Raw genomic sequence first — 27619 nt, forward strand, 5'->3', positions numbered from 1 at the left:
GCATGAAGTTTATAAAATGAAATTAGTTGCTCCTAAGTGGTTAAAATGAAATGGTTTCTAAGGAGCCATTAGTGTGTCAATAAGCCAGGCCACATCAACAGAATGGGGGATTGTATCCTGGAAAGCAGTGACTGTGACTCTGAAAAGGATTTAAGTGTCATAGTGGACAGGCAATTGAACATGATCTCCTAGTGTGATGCTGTGACAAAAAGGGCTAATACAAATCCTTGTATAAACAGTCAAATTAGGGAAGTGACTTTACTTCTGTGCACAGCATTAGTGAGACTGATCCTGGAATACAATGTACAATTCTGCTGTTAAAGAGAATGTTGAAAAAATTGGAAAGGGTTTCGAACAGAGGCACAAAAATTATTTGAGGGCTGCAATAAATGCCTTATATTGAGAGATTTAAAGAGCTAACCTCTGTTTAATTTATCAAAAAGAAGACTGAGGTAACTTGAATACAGTGTCTAAGTATCTTCACAGGGAGAAAAATATCAGATACTAAAGAGCTCTTCAGTCTAGCACAGAAAAACATAAACAAAAAACCATAGCCAGAAATTAAAGCCAGATGAATTCAGATGGGAAATAAGGCACAAAATTTTAACAGTGAAGGTAGTTAACAGTTGGAACAAACTAGGGTGACCAGATAGTAAGTTTGAAAAATCAGAACAGCGGATGGGCGGCAATAGGTGCCTATATAAGACAAAGCCCAGAATATCGGGACTGTTCCTATAAAATCAGGACATCTGGTCACCCTAGAACAAACTACCAGGAAAGTGGTCATTCATCTTTTGATGTCTCCAGATCAAGATTCAAAGCTTTTCTGGAAGATAATCTTTAACCAAACACAAAGGCTATGTCTACACTACAGACCTTACAGCAGCACTGCTGTACCTCTACAGCTGCGCCAGCATAAGGTCTCCTGTGTAGCCGCTGTATGCCAACAGGATAGTGTTCTCCCATCAGTAAAATTAAACCACCCCCACTGAGCGGCAGTAGCTATGTTGGTAGGAGAGTATCTCCCGCCAACATACCGCTGTCCGCACTGGCGCTTTTGTCAGTAAACTTTTGTCGGTCAGGGTGGTTTTTTTCACATTCCTGACTAGCAAAAGTTTTACCGATAAAAGTGCTAGTGTAGACATAGCCAAATTATTGGGCTCAATGAAGAGGTATCTGGGTGAAATCTTGTAGCCCTGTGTTATACATGAGATCAGACTGGATGATCTAATGGTCCCTTCTGCCTTGAACTCTATTAATCCACAAATTAAATCAGCCCCTACTCTCAACTGCCTTGCACCTTGTGTAGTCATTTACATCCATGCAAAGTGAGTACAAGGTGGGTTTAAAATACTACCAAAGCCAACCTGTTTAGGCAGTGTCTGAATTTGGCTGAAAGTTTCCTAACCCCTTCTGTGCCGATTGCTGCTGCAACATCTGCAACCCAAAATACACACACGGGACTGCTACACATACCTTGTGTGTCTCCTTTGATGTGCCAAATGGTGATACAGGGCTCTAGCATGCTACTGAGCATCTGCTTGAAAATGTTTCTATCCATAGTTAAGCTTATCATAACTACTTTCTGCAGAATGCCCGTTAAAAGCAAGACAGTGGTTGTTTTATGGATATAATACAGTAGGGTCCTGATCCACTGCAATACAAATAATCAAATAAATAAGAACATAGGAATTGCCATATTAGATCAAACCGGTGATCCATGCAGCTTAGTATTCTGTCTCTAACAATGGCTAGTATCAGATGCTTCAAAGGAAGGTGCAAGAAACCCTGCTGTAAGTAGATAGGGAATAACCTGCTTATAGAGGATATTTCTTCCAAACCCCCATTAGTTCAAGATTGGTTTATATGATCTCTTCTAGAACTCTTGGTGAATTTTGGTGGGAGGGGGCATTGCTTTTTGTTTTTTGCTTATTTTTTAAAAACCCTATCTATTGTACCTGTATTTTCTTGTTCACCATTAGTGATCTGCAAGCAATAAATTACTGTTATATGCAGGTCAGTTTGTGTACTGATTGTGTGTGTTCCTGAGATAAACCAGTTAGCTTTCCAAAGAGTCAAGGAACTCTCCTGAGGCAAACAAACTCTGGGGCACTGATACTAGGTGATATATAGAGAGAAGAGAGCGTTCAAAGCTACTTACTGTTTTCCAGTTTGGGGAAGAGGTAACAATCAGAGAGACAGCAGAAGAGGTGAGAAAACAGCACTCAAATTGCAGAGACAATTGTTATTGTTATTTTCCTGTAATATTTTGTTTTCTTTATACTGAAAGGTAATATAGGGACTGATCCTGCAGTCCTTACTCAGGCAAAACCCTCCAATAAAGTTCATGGGGAGTTTTCCCTAAGGATTGCAGGTTATTTTTCATAATATGCACAAATAATTATGATGTGGTTTATGTGGAAGGTTCTAGATTTACATAAATAGTTCACTAAAATACCTTTGCAATCTGTATTTTGGGGAAATTTTGGTCTCAGACAGTTATTTTTATTTTTTAATTTTTGGATTCATCATCTGCAGAAGATGCAGAAAATATTGGGCCAGATCCTCAGCTTTTGTAAATCAGCAGAGCCCCATTGAAGTCAAGGAGGCAACATCAGTTTACACCAGCTGAGGATTTGGCTCATTGTCTTAAAATCCATTAGAATGAGTTCACCTGTAACTGTGTGAAAAGCATAATTTTCTACAGGATGCAACAGAAACCTGAAACTTATGGAACAAATTAATCCATGCTGTAAAGCCAGTGAAGTCACTGGAATTACACCATGATAAATTTACACCAGTGTATCTATAGGAGACCTGAAATCATTTATTGTTTTTTTAATTAACTATTTAGAACTAACTTTGCTATACATGATTTATTTTTTTTAATCTACAGCTTGTATCTAAATTATCACAATAATATTTTTGCCTAATTGATACACTTTATGAGGTTATAAATTAACTGAAAAAAATCAGGAAAAAAGACCCGAGGTAAAATTTTAAGAAAGCCAGAGTGACTTAGGAGCTAAGTCCCACTTTAAAAAATGACTTAGGGAATTAGGGTCCTCAGTCACTGAGGTGCTTTTGAAAATGTTATCCCCAGTCATCAGTGTCGATAGCTCATGGAAAATCTATGCTCAGTGTGCACCAGAGCTTAAAAAAGCAAACAAACCTGTTAGGATGCATACGAAACGGAAAACAATATGGCAAATATTATAATTCTATTGTATAAATCAATAGTCTGAGCTTTCCTGAAATTTTGCTTTCAGTTCTAGCCACTGTATCTCAAAAAGGATGTAGCAGTAATATCAAGGGGTTAGAAACAAGCAGCAAGAATGATTAGAGAGGTCTGGAAAAACTTCCATATGAAAAAAGATGGAAAAGATTAGGACTATTTAGTTTATGAGGAGATAAATAAGAGGGGACAAGATAGAGGTATACAAAATAATTGTAGACCTTGGGTAAGTCACTTTGTCTCTGTGCTGCAGTTCCCCATCTGTAAAATGGGGATACTAATACTTCCCTATCTCACAATGGTCTCGTGAGGATAAAGTGCTTTGAGATCTATCGATGAAAAGTGCATTATAAGAAATAGGTGTTATTATTATTATTCCACCGTCTTGTGAAGCACCTAATGCCAGCTACTGTCCCAAACAGGCTACTGGACCAGATAGACCTCTAGCCTGATGTACTATGACAATGTGTATGTTCCCATGAATTTCAAGCTGTGTTAAGATTCAGTGCCTGAGGTTCTTGATCTCAGTCATTTGTCCCTCTTGGCTTAAAAATCTTGCTGTTAATAATATTAAGATATTGTGAAAGAGAAAGGGGACAAATATATGTATAAATACTTGTCTGTCCATCTTTGTTTTTTTCACTTTTTAATTTTTCTCCTTTTCTAAACAGTCCTTCCTATTAGTTTTATAATCGAGCTAAAAGAAAAGGAGTACTTGTGGCACCTTAGAGACTAACAAATTTATTAGAGCATAAGCTTTCGTGAGCTACAGCTCACTTCATCGGATGCATTTTTTCCACCAGATGCATCCGATGAAGTGAGCTGTAGCTCACGAAAGCTTATGCTCTAATAAATTTGTTAGTCTCTAAGGTGCCACAAGTACTCCTTTTCTTTTTGCGAATACAGACTAACACGGCTGCTACTCTGAAACCTGTCATAATCGAGCTGAAATTTTATACCAAACTTTTCTCAGAGATAAAGGACCTCACTGAAATGTCTTCTTTCCTTACAGGGCAAGTGCAGAATGAAGATGTTCAAGTTTGCTGTAGTCCTATTTTTTGCTATCCTAGCAACATCTACCTGCAAAAGGGATAGGTGTCTAGAGGGGGGAACTCACAAGCAGAGACCAAGCCCTGAGCCGGACATCCATGAATGCACATTGTACTCTGAATGTAAGAGCTGTTTAATTTTTGGCGTAGAATTTTTAGAATAGTTTAAAAGTTGACCTTTGTATCAACTAACAATACTTTTAATTACTTTAACACTGTGCAATATTTACAATAGGAGTTTTGTTTGAAAAGCAACTTTTATTGGCTTTTTCCTTACTACATCCAGTTCCAAATGCAGAGCCAGATACTGTTCTCCTTGAGACCAGTTGCAAAACTATTGGCTTCAGTAACTGAACTTCAAAAAATGTATGATCCAGATTTCATCCTGTTGTACTCCATTTACTTAAGCTTACACTAGGGATGACTTGGGCCTGATGGGATTAAGTATGAGAACATTTAAAATACAGCATAATCATCTTGATTGTGATGTATCAGTGCACAAATTATTGTCCTAATTAAGTTTCTGGCCTGATTAAAAGTAGAGCCTGTCAGAAAAAGTATGAAAACACTGAAAATTAAAATGCTGTACTGGATATAAATGTAAGAATAAAACAAATATTCACTGCATGTCATCTTTTTCCTTCATTTGATAACTTCTGTATTAAAAGGCTGGAGTTCAGAAATTTCACTCGTCCAGCATATGACAGCTGGTTAAAACACTACTTAGCTTCTTGGCAATGACTGAATACATTCTCACAAAACAATATTGATGCCAGTTCAGTCCCACTTAATCAGTGGTCACATTCTCATTTCCAAGATCATGCACTTACAAGTCGTAGAAAGTCTTTCTTTTGTAAAGCTTCCCTCCCAGTTGTTACCATTTTGGATTATGTGCCCAAAAGATTCATTAAGTACGCCTGTTCTTTTTTCTAAATTTTGAGTTTTCCAAATTTTGATTGTTAAAGTAAACCGTCATTGTAGTCTCTTTGTTTTATTTTCAATAGCTTCCTGTTGCTATGCAAACTTCACAGAGCAGTTGGCTCATTCACCAGTAATTCAAGTAAGCCACAGCTACTGGAACAGATGTGGGATTCTCAGTAAATCGTAAGTCAGCTTTGATATTGTCTATGTCTTGGTGCAATAGGACTATTCCACAATAGCTGAAACTGCCAACATTAACTCCCCCTGGAATTTCTGATGGAAACTCCATAGGTTTTTCTGGAGATGTTACCTAAAGTGGCTGCCCCCATCTTGGCCCCTCATCTGCCCAGTTCCTCTCTGCTCCTTCTCTCCTCTCCCAAAAATCCATGGAGCCTTAATCACACTTTATTCAGGCAGAGGGGCTTCTGCCATTTCAGAAGAGGAGTGACGGTTCTTAAGACCTGCTCTTTTAAAAAATGCTCTCTCTGGTGTGCAATCATCTGGCAATACAAACCAGTAGTAAACCTGGTTTACCTGTCTGGTTAAGCCATATTTACAACCATGCCTGCTTTGTACCTCTGTAGCAGCCGGAGCATACAATTGAATCTAGTCCATGATTTGTATTGACAGGGCCTTGTCCCTTGTTTAAAAAAACAGAAAAATTAGATTAAGTCTTAAAAAAACAAAATGTAAAAGGGAAGCCAGAAAGGAAACTTGCAAATAATGAGAAAAATTCTTATAGTCTTGTGAGCTTTGTAACCATAAAAAATGTTTTCCTAATTGAGGCTTATAGTTCATTGCTAGATTTTTAGAGTTGTCAAATATGTCAGACTACACAAATAAAAGAATGAAAGTGCAAAACAATTAAGCAAAAACATAGTTGCAAAAGTAATAGCTATTGCCTGCCACTCCCAGGAGAACAACTACAATATGTGGTTTTTCAGTAACTTCAGATGGACTAGAGAAAATCTGAATACTGGTGAAATCATGAGAGTATAACACAGAAACAAAGCTTTATGCTGTGGTTTGATGCTACATTTTATTATTGCTTTGAACTTGACCATTTCGTGCCAGCAAAAACTCAGTGGCTCAAATGTTTATATAAAGCAAATACAAAAGGGGCCCAAACATGACTAATTAATTCATTTAAAAATTAGAGTGAATATTCACAAACTTTTTTGCATGATTTGTCCAGTTCCAGTAATTTCACAGGCAAAACCTGCACCCAAAATCAGAGGAATAAGTTTAGAATCTATACACAAATAGGACAAGAGGATGGATTTAAATTGCTCCATCCAATCTGTAGTGATGGGTACTGTCGAAACCTTTTGGAAAGTGTGGACTATAATCTTGGATGCTGAGAAGCAGACTTAATTGTTGTTTTTCCTCACTCAATGTAGTTGCGAGGATTACATGAAGAAAATAGAATGTTTTTACTGGTGTTCCCCGCATGCTGCTCACTGGATCAATCCCAACTACACTGCTAGTATTGAGTTTGTTCCTTTGTGCCAAAACTTCTGTGATGACTGGTAGGCTTAACACTTTACATTGCTCATATTTTTAGTTATATTTGAGATACCTGCATTACCCGTGTAAGAGGTAGCCACAAATGTGCAAATAATGACCTTCCCAAACAAGTGGCAACAAAATCTGATAGCACTCTGCATCTGTCTTCTTTTGTTCAACTTCTCTTTTATTTTCTACGCCTCTAATTTTTCCCCTTTGAATTGATTACCCTGTAAATAATAACACACTCAGTGACATCTCCAAGTCTAGTATAAAGTCAGTTTGTATAATGGTTTTGAAAATACAAATTATATGAGCAGCATAATCACATATATTATCTAAATATGGGCCCATGATATCGATACACTTCTTTTATTTCTGTATCTATTAAGTACACTGTGGAATCATGGGATAAACTAACGAATTAATTTATGTAATAAATTTTATTTATTTTTAACCTTCTACCTCTTCACCTGCTTTCTGTCTACGAATCCATTTCTGCTTAAACTACTTCTAATACTCCATATTTCAGAGCAGTTTTCAGACAGCTGTCATTTAATAAAAGTTATAATGATCTAACCCCAAAATAGTTAATTTTTTCTTCCCCCAAATACAACTCAGATAAAAGCAGGCAGTGAAAAATACTTTTTGAGATACACGGCATGTGGTGGGATAGTTTTAAGCCCAATACCTTGCAAATCATCAGGTCTAGACATCTTATATCCCACCGAAGAAGTGAAAATTCTGATTTTCCGGTGATTCAGATCCAGCATCTATTTATAGGTATAGAGAGTTGTGAAATGTAGTTCTTTAATCATGAAACCTTGGTGTTTAGCAAAGTTATGTTAGAGCACGTATAGGAGCTGGAAAAATGCATTTGATCTATTTTCTCTATTACTTTTAGGCTTGGGCATGGTAACTAGAGAAATTTGGCTTTACTGGGAAAATGATGTGAAATGTAATACAAATAATGGTTGAGTTGTTCAAAGCAGTCTAGAGGATTTAGACACCTGTCTTCCATTCAGATTTGTGAGAGACAAAAGGTGGGTGAGACAATATCTTTTATTGGACCAACTTCTGTTGGTGAAAGAGACAAACTTTCAAGCTTACACAGAGCTCCCTAAGTCTGGGAAATGTACTCAGAGTATCACAGATAAATACAAGATGGAACAGATTGTTTAGCCTAAGTAGTTAACACATTTCAAGGGAGCATTGAAGGTGAAGTGCCCCTTAAACACCTGTCCAGTCATAGCGGGGAAAGGGGAAAAAAAAGCTGGGGATAGGGTTTAATAGGTTACCAATTGTTGTAATAAGCCATAAATCCAGCATCTCTATCATAGGTGCTGGAACTAGAGGTGATGGGAGGGCTGCTGCACCTCCTGGCTTGAAATGGTTTCCATGATATACAGGGTTTACAGTTTGGTTCAATGGCTCTCGGCACCTCCACTATAAAAATTGTTCCAGCACTCTGATCTCTATTCAGTCCATGATTTATAGGATCTAGTTAAGAACTTAAACTCCTAGGCTCATCTTTTGAAGGTGTATGAAGGTTTTCTTTGAGGATGAGGACTGATAAGTCAGGTACAGAGTGATCACTGTGAAAAGTGTTCACCCGTGGTTGATAGGGTGTTTTTGTCTTTTATTGTTTTTCTGTGTGAGTTCATTTGAGAGCATAGTGATTGTTTCATTTCATCCACGTCATTGTTAGTGGGGTATTTAGTGCACTGGATGAGGTGGGTTGTTTTTTTTAAATATGTCCACTCTGCTCTGTGTCTAAGCTAGAGAAGGCAGGTCAAAGAAGGATAAAGCTTGTGTGTTCCACTGATGACATTTATTGCATTGTAGAAAATTTCATTTTGCTGGAGGAGCAGAATTGTTAACTATGGTTTTAATCTTGGAGCTTTCAACCGCCTTTTAGATATGCTGGGCCCAGATTTTTGAATGCCTGGAAGATAGGTACCAAGACCTTTAACTTGACTGGATAGGCTCCGCTCTGTGGATTCAAATCCAAAACCACCACCACTGAAACTTTAAGGTGTTTGGATAATAATTTCCAAGTTGGGCCCATCTCTTATATACAGTATTTGTATAGGAATAGCTGTCTTCTTATTTATGGTAGTGCACAGTATATGCTTGGCTCTTTCAAGACAGATGAGAAAGAACAATCCCTGCCCAAAGGAAGACAGTAAGGACAGACAGACAGATACGTAGACAGGGGTTAGGGGGAATGGGAAACAACATACCACTTTTTTCTCTAATTTTTACTCTATGTACATGTCACCATGATTCATGATAGGCAGCATGGCAAAAGTAGGGCTTCAAGAGGAACTTAAATATGGAGAGATAAGGGTCTCGTGGATGAACTCTGGAAGGTGACAACTTCAAAATGCATAAGAAGCAGCATGGAAAAGGGCATGGAGAGGTGTTATGCAAAAAGCTGCTAAATGAGCAACTGAGGACAGCATTGTTGGCAGAGCAGAGGGGGCAAGGGAGTAACATGAAATATGAACAGTAGAAGGGACGGGCAGAGTTGTATAGCATTTTGAAGGTGCTGGCAAGAAACTTAAATCTGATGCAGTCATGGATGGGAAGACAATGGAAAGGATTCAGAGGGAAGTGATCAGATCAATAAGCGAGGAGATGACTTCCACTCTATTCTGCAATCCCATCTGTTGTTTCAAGGCCTGATCCAAAGCTCATTGTAGTGAGTTGGGCCCAGATCCTTTAAGGAATGGAGGCATCTAACTCTCCTTGAAATCAGTAGGAGTTAGGCACCATACCCTTGAGGGTCTGGACCTTAGAGTCTTTCTGTTGGATATCAGTGGACTTTGGAGCAGGCCCATAAAAGGCAATATGACAAGCCATTGAAAGCTAGAATAAATCTTCTACAATCCATATCAATCATACAAAAAGTAATTATCCCTCTGTTATGTAAAATTAAAGGAAAACATAATGGTGGAAGAAAATACACATAGCGCATGTAGCTTATGCATATTTTAAGGCCCCTTTTCCACTGCCCAGGGTGGTGGAAGGCAGCCTTAGTGTAAATGAGAATTAGGTGTGTAATGTATATTATGGGTTTGCGTAATGTTACAAAGCACTCCCGTTTTCCTCATGTGGTTTAGCTGACTATAAACAGAACAAGCTGGTAAATCATGTTTTGTAATCTTGAAGAAAAGACCATTTTTGTCTGGGAGTTTATGTATTATACTAGACTGGGAGCTCCTCGGGACAAGGTCTGTCTCTTCTTGAATGTCTGGAAAGCACCAAGAAGGTAGTGAGCTCTGCTATAAACAAATAAGTACTTATCTATCTGCAGTATTATGCATCCCACTCATCTGGTACTCTAATTGGAGTCATATACACCTGGCGTAGGACACAGATATACAAATGACACAATATATTATATGCATGAGTGTGTGTCTGACACCTTTCCGTGTCATTCCCATTCTCTTGTCCCACCCAAGGCCAGAGACTAAAACGGTATTTTGAACAAAATTCCCACTCTCCTTGACATTCCAAAGTAGCATTTCCAAGATTTTCCACATTGTACTCATGGGAGTCCTTTCAGTATGCTGCAGTGCTCCTGGGGAATTGACCTACTTTCTCCATGGGCTGTGAATGTGCCTGCTGCATACTGTAGTCTTTGTGGCCAGAAATGTGCATAAAATTCTGAGAGAGCAGTGATTTCATTTAAAAGAAATCATCTGACTAGCCTGGGGCCTTCCCCTTTCTTCCTATTGTTTTAGGATTTCCTGCTCTCATCAGCATTAAAACTGTTCTCTTTGAAAGTCTCTATGAACCATGAAGAGCCCTGTGGGCAGCTTTCTTTCTGACCCATCTGCGAAATAGGCCCCTGCCCATCTGAAGGGGAAGCATGAATTCTGAAAAATAATCCTGAACATTCAAATAAGAATTAGCTCCAAAATAAAAATACCTAGCAGTGAAGTATCCTGCCGTGCGAAAAGCAGATCATTCTTCGGCTACGGCTACAGCTACATTAGAGAATTTACAGCAGCACAGCTGTGCCGCCATAAGCTCTCTATGTAGTCGCTCTAAGCCAATGGGAGAGAGCTCTTCATTGGCTTAACTACTTCAGCTCCCGCGAGCGGTGGTCACTATGTCAGCAGGGGAAGCTCTCGCACCGAGATAAGCGCGGTGTGGACAGCGCTAAGTCAGCACAAATTATATCGCTCAAGGGGAGTGACTAATTCACCTGAGTGACATAATTTACCTCGACTTTTACCTTTACAGTGTAGCCATAACCTTAGGGTACCTGCTGGCTGGTGTGAGGGGCTTTCAAGTTTGCATTTGTGCTTTTTGCAAGCCTTTTTTAATGCCTCAAGGAGCCATGCTTGGGTTTCTGGACAGCATGAATCCCTTCAGATGTCATGATCTTGCATAATTTTGCCCCCCATAATTTGCTCCCCCTTGAGGCTTAAAAAAAAGCCTATGAAAAACAGGGACTGTCTCTTCCTATGTGTATGTATTGCACTCAGCACAATGGGGCACTGATCTTGACCGGAGGACCCTGTATATTACTAATATAGATGATAAATACAAATAGTGATTAATTCAGGGTCCTGTGGAAACCAGATGTACAGCATCAAGCCCCCTATTCAGCAACACTCCTAAGCACATGTTTATAAGTTCTTTGCTGAAGAGGGAAGGATTTAAGCACATGCTTAAAGTTAAGCTTGTGCTGAATTGGAGCCTAATTGCTGAAGCTCTGATGTTGATAACTGTACCAGCGCCAAACACAGCAGCACAATGGCACTGGCCAAGCCTGCTTGTCAGTGGCATGTTAAGGCTGGATCATAAGAATTGGCCAGTCTATGACCTGCACTCCCAACAGGGCCCCAAAGTCCAGCAGCAGATTCACATGTAGGCAGGCTTGGGACTATCCCATTCTCCCTCCCAGTTGTTGCTCTGTTTGGATCTCGTTTTTCCTCCATCTGTGCTTGCTGTTACCCCCACAAGGTGGTGTGATGAAAACAGATTTGAGTCCTTTTTCGAACTGGAGAGAGATTTGGGATCAACAAAGCAACATAGGACTTTGGACAACACACTTCCTAGATTGTTCTGCTCAGAGTTCACCAAAGGCTATCCTTTAAAAGTTGAACTTGTACAATTTAAAGTTTAACATGTAATTGTATAACTACTGAGCTGCATTCCTGGTATCAAAAGTCCACTCCAGCACTACCAGGTAATTACTGCATGATAAAAGCTTGGTAGTTGAAAATTGACTGAATGTGAAAGTGTGAGACAAAAGTATTTTCAGCTTGTTGCACACATCGTATAGAAAACAAGTTTAAAATAGCTTTGTTCACTCCTAAGTTTTCAAAGACTAAGGGCTGAATTTGGATGTGCATGCATTGTTGTTATTATTTATAATACACCAGCACCTAAAATCCTAGTAAGGATTGCGGCCCCGTTGTGTGAGTTGCTGAACAAATCCATTAGTAGCGATAGTCCTTGCCCTAAAGAGCTTACAAACTAGGGCTTAACTTTATGTGTACAATAGTGCCAGCTTTTGCAATTTGATTTTGAGTCTTGCCCCAGCTTCTGCAGTCATGTCAATATGTGAGAATCTCAGCTTTCATTTAAAAAAAATACGTTTTTAGCCTTCATGGTTGCAGAGAAAACCTTGAAAATGGGACTTCAGTGTACCCTGAAGATTCAAAAACAGAAAGCAAATTGAAAAAAAAAAAACCACCAAACATCTTATTTTTAAAAATTTGCATGATTGTAAGCCAATCTTGATTTTTCTGGCCCTGGCTCATGATTTTGGAACTCTTGGGGTTACTCAGATGGGTAATTCCACTGAAATCTTTGAGACTACTTAGGGCAAGTCTATACTACAAATTAAGATGATCTAAGTTACAGCGCTGTATAGCCACCGCACTAAGTAAATTGCTTTTGCATGTCCACACTACGCTTCTTGTGTGGGCAGTGCATGTCCTCACCGGGAGAACTTGTGCCAATTTAACTGTTGTTGTGGGATGGCTTCTGAAAGGCCGCAATAGTCACTGTAAGCAACACTACATCGACCTAAGTGCTATGCCTCTTGCTGAGGTCGAGTTATTAAGTTTGTGTAGTGGACAAGTTACATCAATGGGAGCTACACTTTAGTGTAGACACTTACAGAGTTAGGTCAATGTAAACTGCCTTATGTCGACATAACTCTGTAGTATAGACCAGGCCTCAGACACACAGAGGTACGCTGGTGTGTAAGTGTTTGCAAAATCTGGGCTTTAGGGAGGATAAGGCCCAATCCATGAATATAACAAACAAACAATAGGAGAGGGAGGAAACATGAGGGTAACAGTAATAAGTTAGGTTTCAGAGTAGCAGCCGTGTTAGTCTGTATTCGCAAAAAGAAAAGGAGTACTTGTGGCACCTTAGAGACTAACAAATTTATTAGAGCATAAGCTTTTCTGAGCTACAGCTCACTTCATCAGATGCATTTGGTGGAAAAAACAGAGGGGAGATTTATATACACACACAGAGAACATGAAACAATGGGTTTATCATACACACTGTAAGGAGAGTGATCACTTAAGATAAGCCATCACCAGCAGCAGGGGGGGAAAGGAGGAAAACCTTTCATGGTGACAAGCAAGGTAGGCTATTTCCAGCAGTTAACAAGAATATCTGAGGAACAGTGGGGGGTGGGGTGGGGGGGAGAAATACCATGGGGAAATAGTTTTACTTTGTGTAATGACTCATCCATTCCCAGTCTCTATTCAAGCCTAAGTTAATTGTATCCAATTTGCAAATTAATTCCAATTCAGCAGTCTCTCGTTGGAGTCTGTTTTTGAAGCTTTTTTGTTGAAGGATAGCCACTCTTAGGTCTGTAATCGAGTGACCAGAGAGATTGAAGTGTATCAGGAACAGTATCCCCAATAATGTCACAGCTAACCTGGTGGCTGAACTTTGTGACTTTGTCCTCATCCATAACTATTTCACATTTGGGGACAATGTATACCTTCAAATCAGCGGCACTGCGATGGGTACCCGCTTGGCCCCACAGTATGCGAACATTTTTATGGCTGACTTAGAACAACGCTTCCTCAGCTCTCGTCCCCTTATGCCCCTAATTGCGCTACGTTGATGACATCTTCATCATCTGGACCCATGGAAAAGAAGCCCTTGAGGAATTCCACCATGATTTCAACAATTTCCATCCCACCATCAACCTCAGCCTGGACCAGTCCACACAAGAGATCCACTTCCTGGACACTACGGTGCTAATAAGCGATGGTCACATAAACACCACCCTATATCGGAAACCTACTGACCGCTATTCCTACCTACATGCCTCTAGCTTTCATCCAGATCATACCACACGATCCATTGTCTACAGCCAAGCGCTACGATATAACCGCATTTGCTCCAACCCCTCAGACAGAGACAAACACCTACAAGATCTCTATCATGCATTCCTACAACTACAATACCCACCTGCTGAAGTGAAGAAAGAGATTGACAGAGCCAGAAGAGTACCCAGAAGTCACCTACTACAGGACAGGCCCAACAAAGAAAATAACAGAACGCCACTAGCCATCACCTTCAGCCCCCAACTAAAACCTCTCCAACGCATCATCAAGGATACAACCTATCCTGAAGGACGACCCATCACTCTCACAGATCTTGGGAGACAGGCCAGTCCTTGCTTACAGACAGCCCCCCAATCTGAAGCAAATACTCACCAGCAACCACACAACAGAACCACTAACCGAGGAACCTATCCTTGCAACAAAGCCCGTTGCCAACTGTGTCCACATATCTATTCAGGGGACACCATCATAGGGCCTAATCACATCAGCCACACGATCAGAGGCTCGTTCACCTGCGCATCTACCAATGTGATATATGCCATCATGTGCCAGCAATGCCCCTCTGCCATGTGCATTGGCCAAACTGGACAGTCTCTACGTAAAAGAATGAATGGACACAAATCAGACGTCAAGAATTATAACATTCAAAAACCAGTTGGAAAACACTTCAATCTCTCTGGTCACTCGATTACAGACCTAAGAGTGGCTATCCTTCAACAAAAAAGCTTCAAAAACAGACTCCAACGAGAGACTGCTGAATTGGAATTAATTTGCAAACTGGATACAATTAACTTAGGCTTGAATAGAGACTGGGAATGGATGAGTCATTACACAAAGTAAAACTATTTCCCCATGGTATTTCTCCCCCCCACCCCACCCCCCACTGTTCCTCAGATATTCTTGTTAACTGCTGGAAATAGCCTACCTTGCTTGTCACCATGAAAGGTTTTCCTCCTTTCCCCCCCTGCTGCTGGTGATGGCTTATTTTAAGTGATCACTCTCCTTACAGTGTGTATGATAAACCCATTGTTTCATGTTCTCTGTGTGTGTATATAAATCTCCCCTCTGTTTTTTCCACCAAATGCATCCGATGAAGTGAGCTGTAACTCACAAAAGCTTATGCTCTAATAAATTTGTTAGTCTCTAAGGTGCCACAAGTATTCCTTTTCTTTTTAGTAATAAGTTACTTTTTCCTTATCTAGGCTAACAGTTTACAATACTTGATTACAATTAATTTACCTGCTTTTTTATTTAATTGTCATTTAAAACAGTTCCTACCAAACCATAGTCCTCTGGGCTCCTTTAACATTCCTCTCTTTTGCCCCTAGCTTCAACCCCCTAGAAATAATGAACGTGGGCTCATGGACTATTTTTATATGCTCTTATTTAGTTGCTCGTTAGTTGATTGCTTTCCCCCTTTCTTTAGAACATAAAAACGGCCATTCTGGGTCAGATCAATGGTCCATCCAGTATCCTGTCTTCTGACAGTGGCTGGTGCCAGAGGCTTCAGAGGAAATGAACAAAACAGAGCAATTATGGAGTGATCCATCCCCGTTGTCCAGTCCAAGCAGCTGACTCTCAGAGGCTTTACAGACTCTTTACAGCACCTTTCAAACTGGCATTATTAGCTCCTTTCCTTTTGTAAATATAAAAATTCCCTACTTCTCTGATGGTCTGTCCTTGGGGTGCCTGCCCCACATGGCTGCTGCTGTCCAATTTTGGGTCCTTGTAGATGCTGGATGTAAGAAAGCAGAAACTCCATAGATCAGTGATGGAGTTTGCCTCAGCTTCCCTATAGTAAAAAGGGAATAATATGTTCATGTCTTTGAGATCACTGGAATAAAAGTGCTGTGTAAGCACAGAGTATTATTAGCAGAACCCATGTGTCTTTCTTTGTGCAACATCAGTGTAATCCAGTGACATCTCTGAAAAACAAGGAGGTAAATAATTTTACTTTTTGTTCCCCACTAACTTGCATGCAGGTATGAAGCATGTAAAAATGACTCCACCTGTATCCGCAACTGGATGACAGATTGGGAATGGGATGAAAATGGAGAGAACCACTGTAAAAACGAATGCATCCCCTACAATAAGGTGAGAAAGCACACCAGAGCAGTTACAAGAATAAGAGCATGAAAAGAGAGTGAGCACTACTTCCTGAGGGGTTAACTCATCAAAAAAGTCTTTGGGGGAAAAAAATTCAACAGGTAAATTGTTTGGACTTCTACAATTCCAGGTTTTGTCTATACCAGATTTCTTATTTAATTTCTCACCTTGGGTGAAGCAGGATCGCAAGGAGTAAACAAGGTTCAGGTGCCACTGATATTTTAACCATTGTATTGTCTAGATCAGTGGCTCTCAACCTTTCTAGACTACTGTACCCCTTTCAAGAGTCTGATTATCTTGTATAGCCCCAAGTTTTGCCTCACCTGAAAACTACTTGCTTACAAACTCAGACATAAAAAATACAAAAAAGTGTTCCAGCCCACTATTACTGAAAAAATGCTTACTTTTTCATTTTTACCATACAATTATAAAAGAAATCAACTGGAATATAAATATTGTACATACATTTCAGTGTATAGTATACATGTACCCCTGGTTGAGAACCACTGGTCTAGATACTGAAGTGTAGGGAAATGTTAACTTTGAGAACACAACAAAAGGAGATGGTGGATAAAAATTTTTAAAATGTCTAAATTATTTAAGAGCCTATGTCCCATGCACTTTCAATTAGAGCTCCTAAGTGCTTATGTCTTTTTTGAAAATGGGATGTAAGCTCTTAAAAATCACATTTTTGAAATATTTACCCTTTAGATTTGATGCATCTTTACCTTGTTTGCACTTTTGCACTCACGCTTCTTCCCCCCAGGGAAAAGAGTTTGTCCTCCAAATGCCTGTGGAAATCCTTAGACTCCCCCTGTTTTTCTTCCTTTATCCTCCTCAGACCCCTGCTGGTTAAACAGCAGCACTGACAGACTTTATAAGAGTTCACCCAGTCTTTCTGATAAAAGTCTGATGGCTGTGGTGCCTAACCTTCTGAGCAAGGGTATAAAATGAAGGCTCAAATGGGGACGCTGAGGAAATTGCCTGGGGCCTGATCCAAAGTTAATTGAAGTAAATGGGGGGTTTTCCACTTACTTCAGTGGCCTTTGAATGAGGTGAAAATTGTGTAGTGTGGTACTGTAATAACTGCATTTTGAATATTAATAAAGTTTTAGTTTAAATGAGTCTGTTAGAACTGCTCACACAGCAGGGTTCCCTAAGGACGGAGGATGGGGACTGAACTGAAAATTCATTGGTGAAAATCGGTCCTAGGCTTGCAAAGCCATTTGCCTCCAAGTCGCTGGCTTGAAGGTGGAACTGGTTGGTCGCAAATGACTGCAGTTGCCACCTGAAGGCTGCTCAATAGCCTCTGTGAGAGGAGAGGATAGTCTCAGGCCACAAACTGTGGGATCGGAATGCATCCGATGAAGTGAGCTGTAGCTCACGAAAGCTTATGCTCTAATAAATTTGTTAGTCTCTAAGGTGCCACAAGTACTCCTTTTCTTTTTGTGGGATCGGTGTCTGCATTACAAAACCCACCACAAGTGGCAGTCTCAGCAGAACAGCCTGTAAACGCATGGACTGTAGAGACTAAGGGCTTGATCTTCAGAAGAGCCAAGGATCCACACAGCTCTGGTTGAAGCAAAGATGGAAAATAGCACCTCAGAAAATTGGCTCCAAGTGCCCTTCCGATAGCTAAAGCTGGTTCCTGCTCAGTCTGTGCCTGTTCTGGAGATAGGCTGAGACCTTCTCTCACCTTTTACCATCACCAAATTCACTGGTAGTTATTTTTTAAAGAAAATATATCCATCAGCCGGGAAAGACCAGGCAGCAAATCCAGAAGTCTTATCAACTCTAACTAGACACTGCAGTTCTTAAGTTAAAACACATAGCCACGCCCCTTGCTGGCCATGGTTATCACCAAATACTGCTCATGATGATTAGAAAGAGAGTAAAGAAGAGGTTTCTTCAAAGCAAGCTCTCTACTACTCCACATTCATTTCCATGACAATCATTTCATTTGAAGCTAAAAGCTACAAAAATATTATTGGGACAAAGTGGGTGAGGTAATTTTTTTTTTGGACCAACTTCTGTTGGTGAGAGAGCTTGTGTGAGTGTTAATTGTTTTTAGAATCAATTGTTCTTTATTTATTAATTAAATGGCAAGAAACATGTATGATAATGGATATCCAGGCTTTTGGTTATAGAACACAATGAATCATCTAACTGAAAGATTTGAAGATACAAACAATATACACGTGGGAGCAGCTGAGGAGAGGAAATGTACAACATTGTACAAAAAATACACTCAGTTCAAATGTACAAGGCCTATTATCCATGGCCTTGATCTTCTGTGATCATCGACCACAGAAAAGGGGTGTATAATGCTATCCAATCACCATCATTATGTTTTATTCCTGTTTTTTTACAGATGTCAATGACTGCACAAGGTCTGTTATGTTTAACAACAACCTCTGTCAGCTAGAATTATCACATCATTTCTTTCTCTTATTATCAAATCACAGTAACACAGTACATCTGTGGTTCTCAAACTGTGGGTTGGGACCCCAAAGTGGATTGCTGGCTTAGACGTGCTGGGGCCCAGAGCCAAAGCCCAAGCCTGAGGGCTTCAGCCTGGGTGGCAGGGCTCAGGTTACAGGCCCCCTGTCTGGGGCTGAAACCCTTGGGCTTGGACCCCCCCAGCCTGGGGCAGTTGGGCTTTGGCCCCCGTTCTTTCCCCCAGGGTGGTGGGGCTTGGGTAGGCTCAGGCTTTGGTCCCCCCTCCTAGTGTCCCATAGTAATTTTTGTTGTCAGAAGGGGGTTGCAATGCAATGAAGTTTCAGAACCCCTGCAGTACATTATTCAAATTAATAGTATTCTGCCTATTTACGTTGCAATAGCCAAAACACCTCAAAGCACTGTCCAAACAATTAAAAAAACATGTTTCAGGGTTAAAATGAACTGCTGAAAAAGTCAGACTTTGCTAGCGCTTGGAGTGAGCTTCTGGAAGGGAAATTGCTGATATTCAAAAGGCACAAAGAGTTCTCGAATGTCAGTGCATTGCAGACAGATGCTTTATTTCCTCAAGTGCTTTTAACACATACAGTGAAGCAATCAACAGCCATGCATCTGACATGAGAATGGCTGGAAGGAGTATTTGGAACTAATGTTGCATATCAAGAATGTACAATGGATCCTAGCCAATTCTACACATGCTATCTTAATATTTATGAGCCACATTGTATCATTGTTGTGCATGCAGAGCACTCACCAAAAGGAACTTAGAGCAAAGACCACAAGTAGAATATAGCCTAAGGCATGGAGAAATGAAAAGCCTATGCACCAGTTTGAGGGCTGATATGCTTTGTCGATTTTGGACAGTGCTTGTGCACTGTAGTGTTCTCAATATCCTGTAGTTATAGCAGCAAGATCAGAATTAAGTGAATTGAATAAGATTAATCTAGCAAGTATGAGTGAGTGATTTGGAGTTTGTTGGACACCAGGGCTCAATCTAGAATACAGGGAATAAAGAAATGCCTATTTATAGATTTTACTTGCTCCTGAATTGACCAGAAGGACACAAGGAAATAGCCGGGACTTGAAGGAATAAGCCACTGAAAGAGACAGAAATAGAGAAGGTACAGCCAGAGGGCTAGATTTTTCTGCTCTGGGTATACATGGGAAAAAGGATGCAGAGCCCCTTCCACACCTTGTGGCCTAGATCCCCCTCACTGCTCTCTGTACCCTGACTGGCAGTCTCAGACCTGCACTAGAGAGAGCACATGTTCAAAAAAAGAACAGGAGTACTTGTGGCACCTTAGAGACTAACAAATTTATTTGAGCATAAGCTTTCGTGGGGCGAAAGTCAGTGGCATGCTGCCTGCCTTCGCACTCCACAGGCATAGCACCTCTAGCAACTGCAGCTTAGATGAAGCCAGCTCCCTGCCATTCAGTTATAGTTTTAAAAGCTATATTACAGTGCAGAAATTTTGAGGGCTATTTGGAATGGACTCCATATTTTTCACACATGATAGATCATAAGGTCAGAAGAGACTGTTTCGAACTAATCTAGTCTGACCGCCTGCATATCACAAGCATAGTATACACCAAGATCTCCTCACCCCTGAGCAAGGAAAGAGACTACTCTGGGAAAGGGGGGGGGGAATGTACAACTCCCTGACATGATGTCTCCACCCCTGCTCCCACATAACTGGGCCTGAGGATCTAGCCTAAAAATAATAATAATCAGTTATAGCACCTTTCATCCAATGATCCCTGAGCCACAGAGAAATGAGTCACTGGCACAGGGCAAATCATCTGGGAAGAGACTTTCTTTATGATATGGACACACATGGGTGACAATGGTAACTCAAAAAGCTGTTGCACGCTGCAGAATTGGCAACAGTACTGGAAACTCAGCATGTTGATAGGAACTGATGCTTGTGTGAAAGGGTTCCACTTCACTCACTGCACACTTATAACTTCCATTTGTAATAACAGTGCATAGGGGAGGGTGTCTGCATAATGATGAGAAGAATAGACCATACAATACTTTGAATATTTATAGTAATGTCAGATCTCAAAGGGATCTCAAAGTGCTTTACAAGCTCTGAGTTAGTCTGACAACACCCCTGTTGGGATATGTATTATACCCATTTCCCACTAACAAAGGGATGCAGATACAAATTAAGTGACTAAACCAAGGTTGCAGAGTGAGTCAATGACAAAGTCAGAAATAGAACCCAGTAGTCCTTCAATCACTAAAGAATACTTCCTGCTTCTTACTCCCAAGCTTGCTTCATCTGCCATCATGCATATGCCAAGTACGTTGTCAGCTTTATTTTGCAGGGTATCTAAGTCTGATTAAATTATTGCAAAAGAGAAGATATTGCAAATCAACAGCAAATATGTGGAGGACAATGTGCAAACAAAGATAAAATTAAATGACCTATTTATGGCTTTGCTAAAGTACATGACCTGCCAACTCTGCTGACCTAAAGGTTACCTGTTCTTAGCTTCTCCAACCAATAAGATATGAATGTTTATTTGAATCCAGGCCAGGAGGGAAGCAAGTTACCATGACATATACAAAATAGCCAAGAGGTTTATTTGCAGTGTGGTCATAAAGGTCGCTGTAGATAGTGCTTCCAAAAAAGATTTTGGTACAAAACAAGCTTTAGGACAAATTCACTTCAAACTGGTACAGGGACCTGTAATTTCCCTGAACTGGACATGTCCCCTTGCACTGGAGGGGGGACTCACTTTGAGGGAGAGCAGGTGATGTTGTGGCTCTCTGCCTTCTCTTGGAGCTCCTACAAGCAGTGGGTATCTGTTCCAAGTTCCATCTGTACTCTCTGTGTGGAGTCCTGAGTGGCCATGATATACATACAATGACAACAGTGAAATTCTAGATAGCCACAAATCTGTTAGACTGCACTGTTCTGTGGAGAAATACATGATTTCAGCTTCCAGAACTCTGTCTGATACAAAGGTCACTAAAACAAATACATGTCAGAATGTCCTGGCATGTTATTTGCTGTATGGGGTTAAGTTGACCACACACACACAGGCTTTCATCTATGGCACCTAGCATGTGAAAACAACTAAGGAAATAAGGGGCTATATTCTCCTTTGCCCTGCACCTTGCAAAGTGGTTTTGAGCAGTGGTAAGTGGGTCTCACACACTACCAGTCTGATTTGGCAATGTTTTAGATCCTCTTTACGCTGGTAGAAAGGACTAAGGGCAACAGCAAACCAGGCCCAAGTGTTTTTGATGGGTGAGGTGTTTTTTTAATTTAATCTGTTTTGTTTTACATCTAGGTGTACGCAAATGGGACTGATATGTGCCAAATCATGTGGGGAAACTCATTTAAGGTGAGCAAATCCTCCTGCCTCTGCTTGCAAATGAACGAGAAGGATGCAGTGGCGATCAAGTATTTAACTTCCGAAAGCGCGGAGGAGAGTTCCAGCATCAGTAGCAGCGAGGAGCGTGCCTGCAGACGTAAACTGCGAAAGACTGAGCTAATGGAAGAGGAAGGGGTAGAAATAGAGTGAGTATATGGTACTAGAAGTTCTAATGTTTGGGGGAGTAGCAGAGGCCCAATGGGGTAATATCAGGCTGTCCTACCAGTTTAAGTTTGGGAAATCACGTAGATTACATCACAAGAAATTAAATCAATGGTAATTGTTCATGTTATACCTTATCTGATTTTTGTCTCCATCACAAAACTGCTAGGCAGATTAGCACGGATGTGTCCAGTTGAGGACTACACTTGCAACTTGAAATGAAATGGCCCAAAGCCTAGTGACTATGTTTAGGACTTGGTTTTTTTCAGAGGTGCTGGGCACCTGCAGCTCCCACTGATTTCAAATGAAGTTGTGAGGACTCAGGACCTCTGGAAAAATCATGTCTTTAGTGTGTATAAATGAAGAAAATTGCAGCCACCCAAGTCTTTAATATGGAGATGCCGCTCTGACATTACAAACTCATAGTGAACTGAGCTGAAGTATTTACATTCGGGGGAGGCCAATGGGGGCTGGCTACTGATAAATGAAAATGTAATTCCTCATCAAGATGTAGGTGAAAAATGATAGCTTATTATGTACAGACATATGCATTAGTCCATAGGGGATACTAAACTATACTGTACTAAACTGTATATAGGGATGATTTTACATGTAACAAAATATGTTCAATATTAGTGAGCTTTTATTTTAAACAATGTCATTGTAAAAGAATCCTACAGTGTGAATATGAAGAATGAACTTGAGCTTTATTAATCCCCACAGGGTGTTTGAAATTCTGTGACAGAAGGGACCTGGTTCGAATCCTCCCTGAAGATCACCAGACTGATGCCTCAGGATGTCAGAGAATGTTCTGTTTCCATTCTCCACTGCCAGTATTGCCAAAGTTAAACCAAAATCTACACTAATTGTAAGGGGACATTATCCTGATAATAGTGGATCAAATTCTGCCCTTGGTTACACTTGTGCAATCTCTTTGATGCTGGTAAAGTGCCATGGATCTGTCTGTTTTTCTAAGTTACCTATCACAGTGATGTCACTAGTGTAATTCAAAAAGGATGTGGTTTCAGTGGGCCAGATTCTTGGCTGGTGTAAATCAGAGGTATGCTGATTTACACCAGGTGAATATCAGGGCCACAGCTTTTAAAATGTTGTAGCTCATATTAGCAATAAAATGAAGCATTTTTAAAATCCAACATGTTTATCCTCTGGCTGTTTGTTTACTTTCTGGGTGTCATGCAGCTAGACTGATCAGCGACACTTTCTGCTTTCCATCACCTTGACTGTTTCTTTAATGATTAAATCATTCCTACCACCATTAGGTTATTTTGAAGCCATTTTTACAAAATCTGCATTTTGGACTAAATCAACTTGTCACAACTTCAGTAGTGAGGGAGAGAATTTGGACTGCAGCTACCTCCGGCCAATCATTCCTTCCCGAGATTGTGACAGTCTGCCATTCCATGCCCTTCCCAACTGCTGAAGCATTTATCCAGGCCTTGAATGTATCCATCCGAGCCCCAGCAAACAGTGGCTCTCTGGCCTTCCTGCTTATCTTGCCTCAGTTCCAAATGCCCAGCAAACATGTCCTCTCTCTCCTCCTTTGCTGTAACCATATCTATATCTCCACCCCCACCCCACTAGCTTCCTTTACCTTCTGCATTAAATGCAAGCTTCAGAACCACTCCTCCCCAGGCTGCATTTCTGCTTTCCTTTTCTCTTCATTCCCCTCCACTGCCTTTGCTCTGGCCATAGCCAGTTCCCCCCTCACAACCATTACAAATACACCCTTCTGCCCTCCTCAGCTTCATGCCTTCTCCTGCCTTGTCCCCTAGTCCCAGAACAGCCTTCCTCTTCTCATATGCTCATCCCCCACCTTCATTCACATCCCCCCTTAAAACACTACTTCAGTCGGGCCTTTCAGCGACATGCCACTTATCCCTAGAGCTTGGATACTTCCAGTATGTGATCCATGCTCCCCTAAGAGCTGCTTTCTTTATCCATTGTATACTGTGTCTGAACCACCCCACTTCTTTCCCTGCTCCTAAAGGCCTTGACATCATATGGGGGTGTTGATGTAGGCTATATTGTAAGCCTCCTGGGGAAGGGACAACATACTTTTATTCATCTGTGAAGTGTAATGCACACCTACAACACAATAAATCATGATTACAGCAGCAGGAAACATGCAAGCTAATGGGCAAACTCATTCTAGCCCTCTATGTTTCACAGCTTTGTGTATTAAATGACCAACATTATTTTGACTGTAAATTATAATAATGAATAATAACAAAGTACTGACGCTCATATTAGATACTTGCATAGAATATCAGGGTTGGAAGGGACCTCAGGAGATCATCTAGTCCAACCCCCTGCTCAGAGCAGGACCAGTCCCCTAATTTTTGCCACAGAACCCTAAATGGCCCCCTCAAGAATTGAACTCACAACCCTGGGTTCTTTTGAAGGACATACACAATCAGCAGAAGTGAAGTAAAAAAATATTACAAATGTGCAAGAAGGAAATTTCAAATGTTTTAGATTGTTGGAAAAGTAATAGAGGCATTCAACAAATAGGAAACCAATTCAGGTTTCCCACATTGCACCAGTTAAACAGAGCATTGTGGGATGTTTATCCCATTCCCTAGTAGATGTTGTTTAACATCTTCCTTGTTTACTAATGAACTGGAAAGTACTTCATCATCCTCCCGTGGTACAATAACCTTCTTCTGCTTCTTTCCAAATATACCACAGAAATATCTATGAATACTTGTCTTTTCTGCATTATTATTAACAATGTTACCATCTCCATCTAGTAATGTCTATGCAATTGCTGGGATTTTTTTTTTGTTTCTAATATACTTAAGAAATTCCTTCTTATTAACCTTAGCCTTGCCAGCCATGGATTTTTCCCTGTTGTCTTTAGCGTCCCGTGTCATTTTTTACACGTCATAAATTCTGATTTATATTGGTTGCTATCTACTTTCCCAGTTTAATAGCTTTATGTAAATAGAGATAATTATAATAATTTGATCTTTTTTTGCACATTTTATCTGTGGCACTCATAGTACTTTGCAAACATTAATTAATTCTCAGAATACCTGTGAGCCAGAGAAAAGTATTACTGTAAACATTCTACAGAGGAGTAAACTGAGGCACTCGGCAGCTAAGTGACTTGCCTGAGGTCACACAGAGTCAGTACAGAGCTAGGACAAGAACCCAAAAGTACTGATTCCGGTCCCTCATTCCTACCTGAGAATTAGCTAGTGCTTGTAAGGTGCCCTGAGATCCTAGGATGAAAGTTCTTATAGAAACACCCCAGTTTTCCTTTTATATTTTGACAGCTACAAAAGATATTTGTGTCTTAAAAGAGTTTCTCCTCTTACTTAACTATTCATTGAGGTCATAATGCTGACTATATGATATCACAGACTGATGTCTTACATATGGGTTTGTGACAATATGACAATGGCAGGCAGGCAGCAAAGCAAACTGGTGATGGATGAGATCTTCTACAAACTTAATAAGGGACCAGAAAAAATCATCATCTATATTCCTTTTTGATGAAAAGTTAATGTTTTTCAAGTTTCAGTCAATATGAAGCTTTCTCTTTAAAAGTGCCCATATAGGCAGAGCCCCAGATGTCCTGGCTACTGCAGGAAATATTCCCAGGCCTGCCCAGTGTCCTGCAGACATAGTACTACTGCTTCCTCATGGAGGTCATGACATATCCCACACTGCATTTCAATGCCATTTCTACAGGTACCCCATGCTGAAGGCACTACTTTTGGAAATTACATTTCTGTACATGTGCCCTTCTGGTGTGTGGTGGATACCAGGCATATTTTCACTCTATCTAATTGTGTAGCACACAACCCTATTGTTGATTCTCTCCTCAGTGAAACAAATGTACAAACTGCACACTGAAGGCGCACAACCTTGCACACTACTAACTACTATGGAACAAATGGAATAGAAATATCTTGATGCAAATTTTAAATTTCTTTCCTCCCTTTGAGCTCCTTTACTCTTCTTCTATCCCCCAGCTGAGCTCTGATTCATGTTTCCTCTCCACAAACGCACACAAAATCTTTTCACAATGGGGGGGGAGAGGGGGGTTGCATTCCACATTAAAATTGTCACCTTAGCTAAATGGTTCAGATGCCTGTTGCATCTTTGCTATACTCCCTTGTCAGGGGAAACAGTGATTTTTACAAAATGTGGTAAAAATAAAAGTCCAAAAAGCATGAGGATTTGGAATGCATTTTGAAGCCCAGTCAAACCCTACCAAGCCAGAATTTAAATGCACAGATGGCTGCCCTCTAGCAGAAGTAATTTTCCTGTTGGCAGAAGACAACTTTCAGTTAAGATAATATCACATTGCTTAGAGGGTTAATTTACTGTGACATCTCAAGGTTTATAAGCAAAGCAAATGGTGTATGCCATTTTCAGTATGAAACCAATCATTCATGTTAAATAAATATTGGCAGAGGGTGAGAAGCAGACCCATAAACTCAGGCACCAGATTGTCCCTCTGCATCTCCAGAGAAAAGTTGCAGAAATACATTCCTACCAGACAGGGTGTCATTTGTTTTTGGTCAAGGGGAACAGTTGCCCCCCACAATCTCAGTTTGCCTCCCCAGACTTTGGATGTAGTCATTAGGAATAATTACCTATTTCTTCTCATTCATGATGCTATTTGGAACAGGGAATGTTCTATGTACTGACACAACTTTGCCCCTCCTTGGGGTACCCAGGACAATGAGTCACCTTGTTACCCTCTGCCTCCAGTGAGAGGAGTCTCCCTTGTGGTAACTGGGCATCAGCTCCCTGATACTGCCAGCCCTACAGCCACTTCAAGCACTCCCCTCTGGGCTTATGCTAGCCCTTCCTTCGCTTCGCTGGTTAACAATAGGTGCACCCCAATCCTCAAATCCCTTTGAATCGTTCCCCTCTGATATCTAACCCCTTGCACTGGCTGCTCACAAGAATTCCAGATCCTCTGCCACCAACAGAAAAGGAATACTTGTGGCACCTTAGAGACTAACAAATTTATTTGAGCATAAGCTTTCGTGAGCTACAGCTCACTTCATCGGATGCATTTGGTGGAAAACCAAAATCCGATGGAGTGAGCTGTAGCTCACGAAAGCTTATGCTCAAATAAATTTGTTAGTCTCTAAGGTGCCACAAGTACTCCTTTTCTTTTTGTGAATACAGACTAACACGGCTGCTACTCTGAAACCTGCCACCAACAGAGCACTGTGCCCCAGTTTACCAGTTTTACCTTAAGCTACCGTTCCTGAAAATCACCCAGAGCTTGTGAGCACTTACAACAAAACAGAAGTTGTTTTTATTTAAGAAAGAATAAAGGTTTGACCAGAATCAAGCGAGGGGTGGAAAAAAAGTAGTTATACTACAAAACAAAATCATAAAACATGAATCTGAATCTACATTTATCAGTTGTCACCTTTCCAGTCAAATAGACTTTTCCCCAATTGTTG

At 40.5% G+C, this 27619-nt stretch overlaps 1 protein-coding gene across 1 annotated transcript; it reads left to right on the forward strand.

The window, feature by feature from the left end:
* The first annotated feature begins 4252 nt into the window (after window positions 1–4252).
* Window positions 4253–23307, forward strand: LOC119859763 (riboflavin-binding protein-like). The gene is made up of 6 exons (XM_038412336.2): window positions 4253–4407; window positions 5289–5388; window positions 6606–6734; window positions 16034–16145; window positions 21918–22147; window positions 22887–23307. Exons 1-6 carry the CDS (start codon window positions 4260–4262, stop codon window positions 22903–22905), a joined length of 738 nt encoding a protein of 245 aa, XP_038268264.1. The 5' UTR covers window positions 4253–4259; the 3' UTR covers window positions 22906–23307.
* The last annotated feature ends 4312 nt before the right edge of the window (window positions 23308–27619 follow it).

Source organism: Dermochelys coriacea, chromosome 8 (assembly GCF_009764565.3).
Source record: "Dermochelys coriacea isolate rDerCor1 chromosome 8, rDerCor1.pri.v4, whole genome shotgun sequence".
In the NCBI taxonomy this organism is placed as follows: Eukaryota; Metazoa; Chordata; order Testudines; family Dermochelyidae; genus Dermochelys; species Dermochelys coriacea.

Bases quoted from the DNA above. Each gene is read 5' to 3' on its own strand.
- LOC119859763 (XM_038412336.2), top strand. From the start codon at position 4,260: ATGAAGATGTTCAAGTTTGCTGTAGTCCTATTTTTTGCTATCCTAGCA. The intron at 4,408-5,288 runs GTAAGAGCTGTT...TATTTTCAATAG, and splicing joins ATGCACATTGTACTCTGAAT to CTTCCTGTTGCTATGCAAAC. The intron at 5,389-6,605 runs GTAAGTCAGCTT...CACTCAATGTAG, and splicing joins TGTGGGATTCTCAGTAAATC to TTGCGAGGATTACATGAAGA.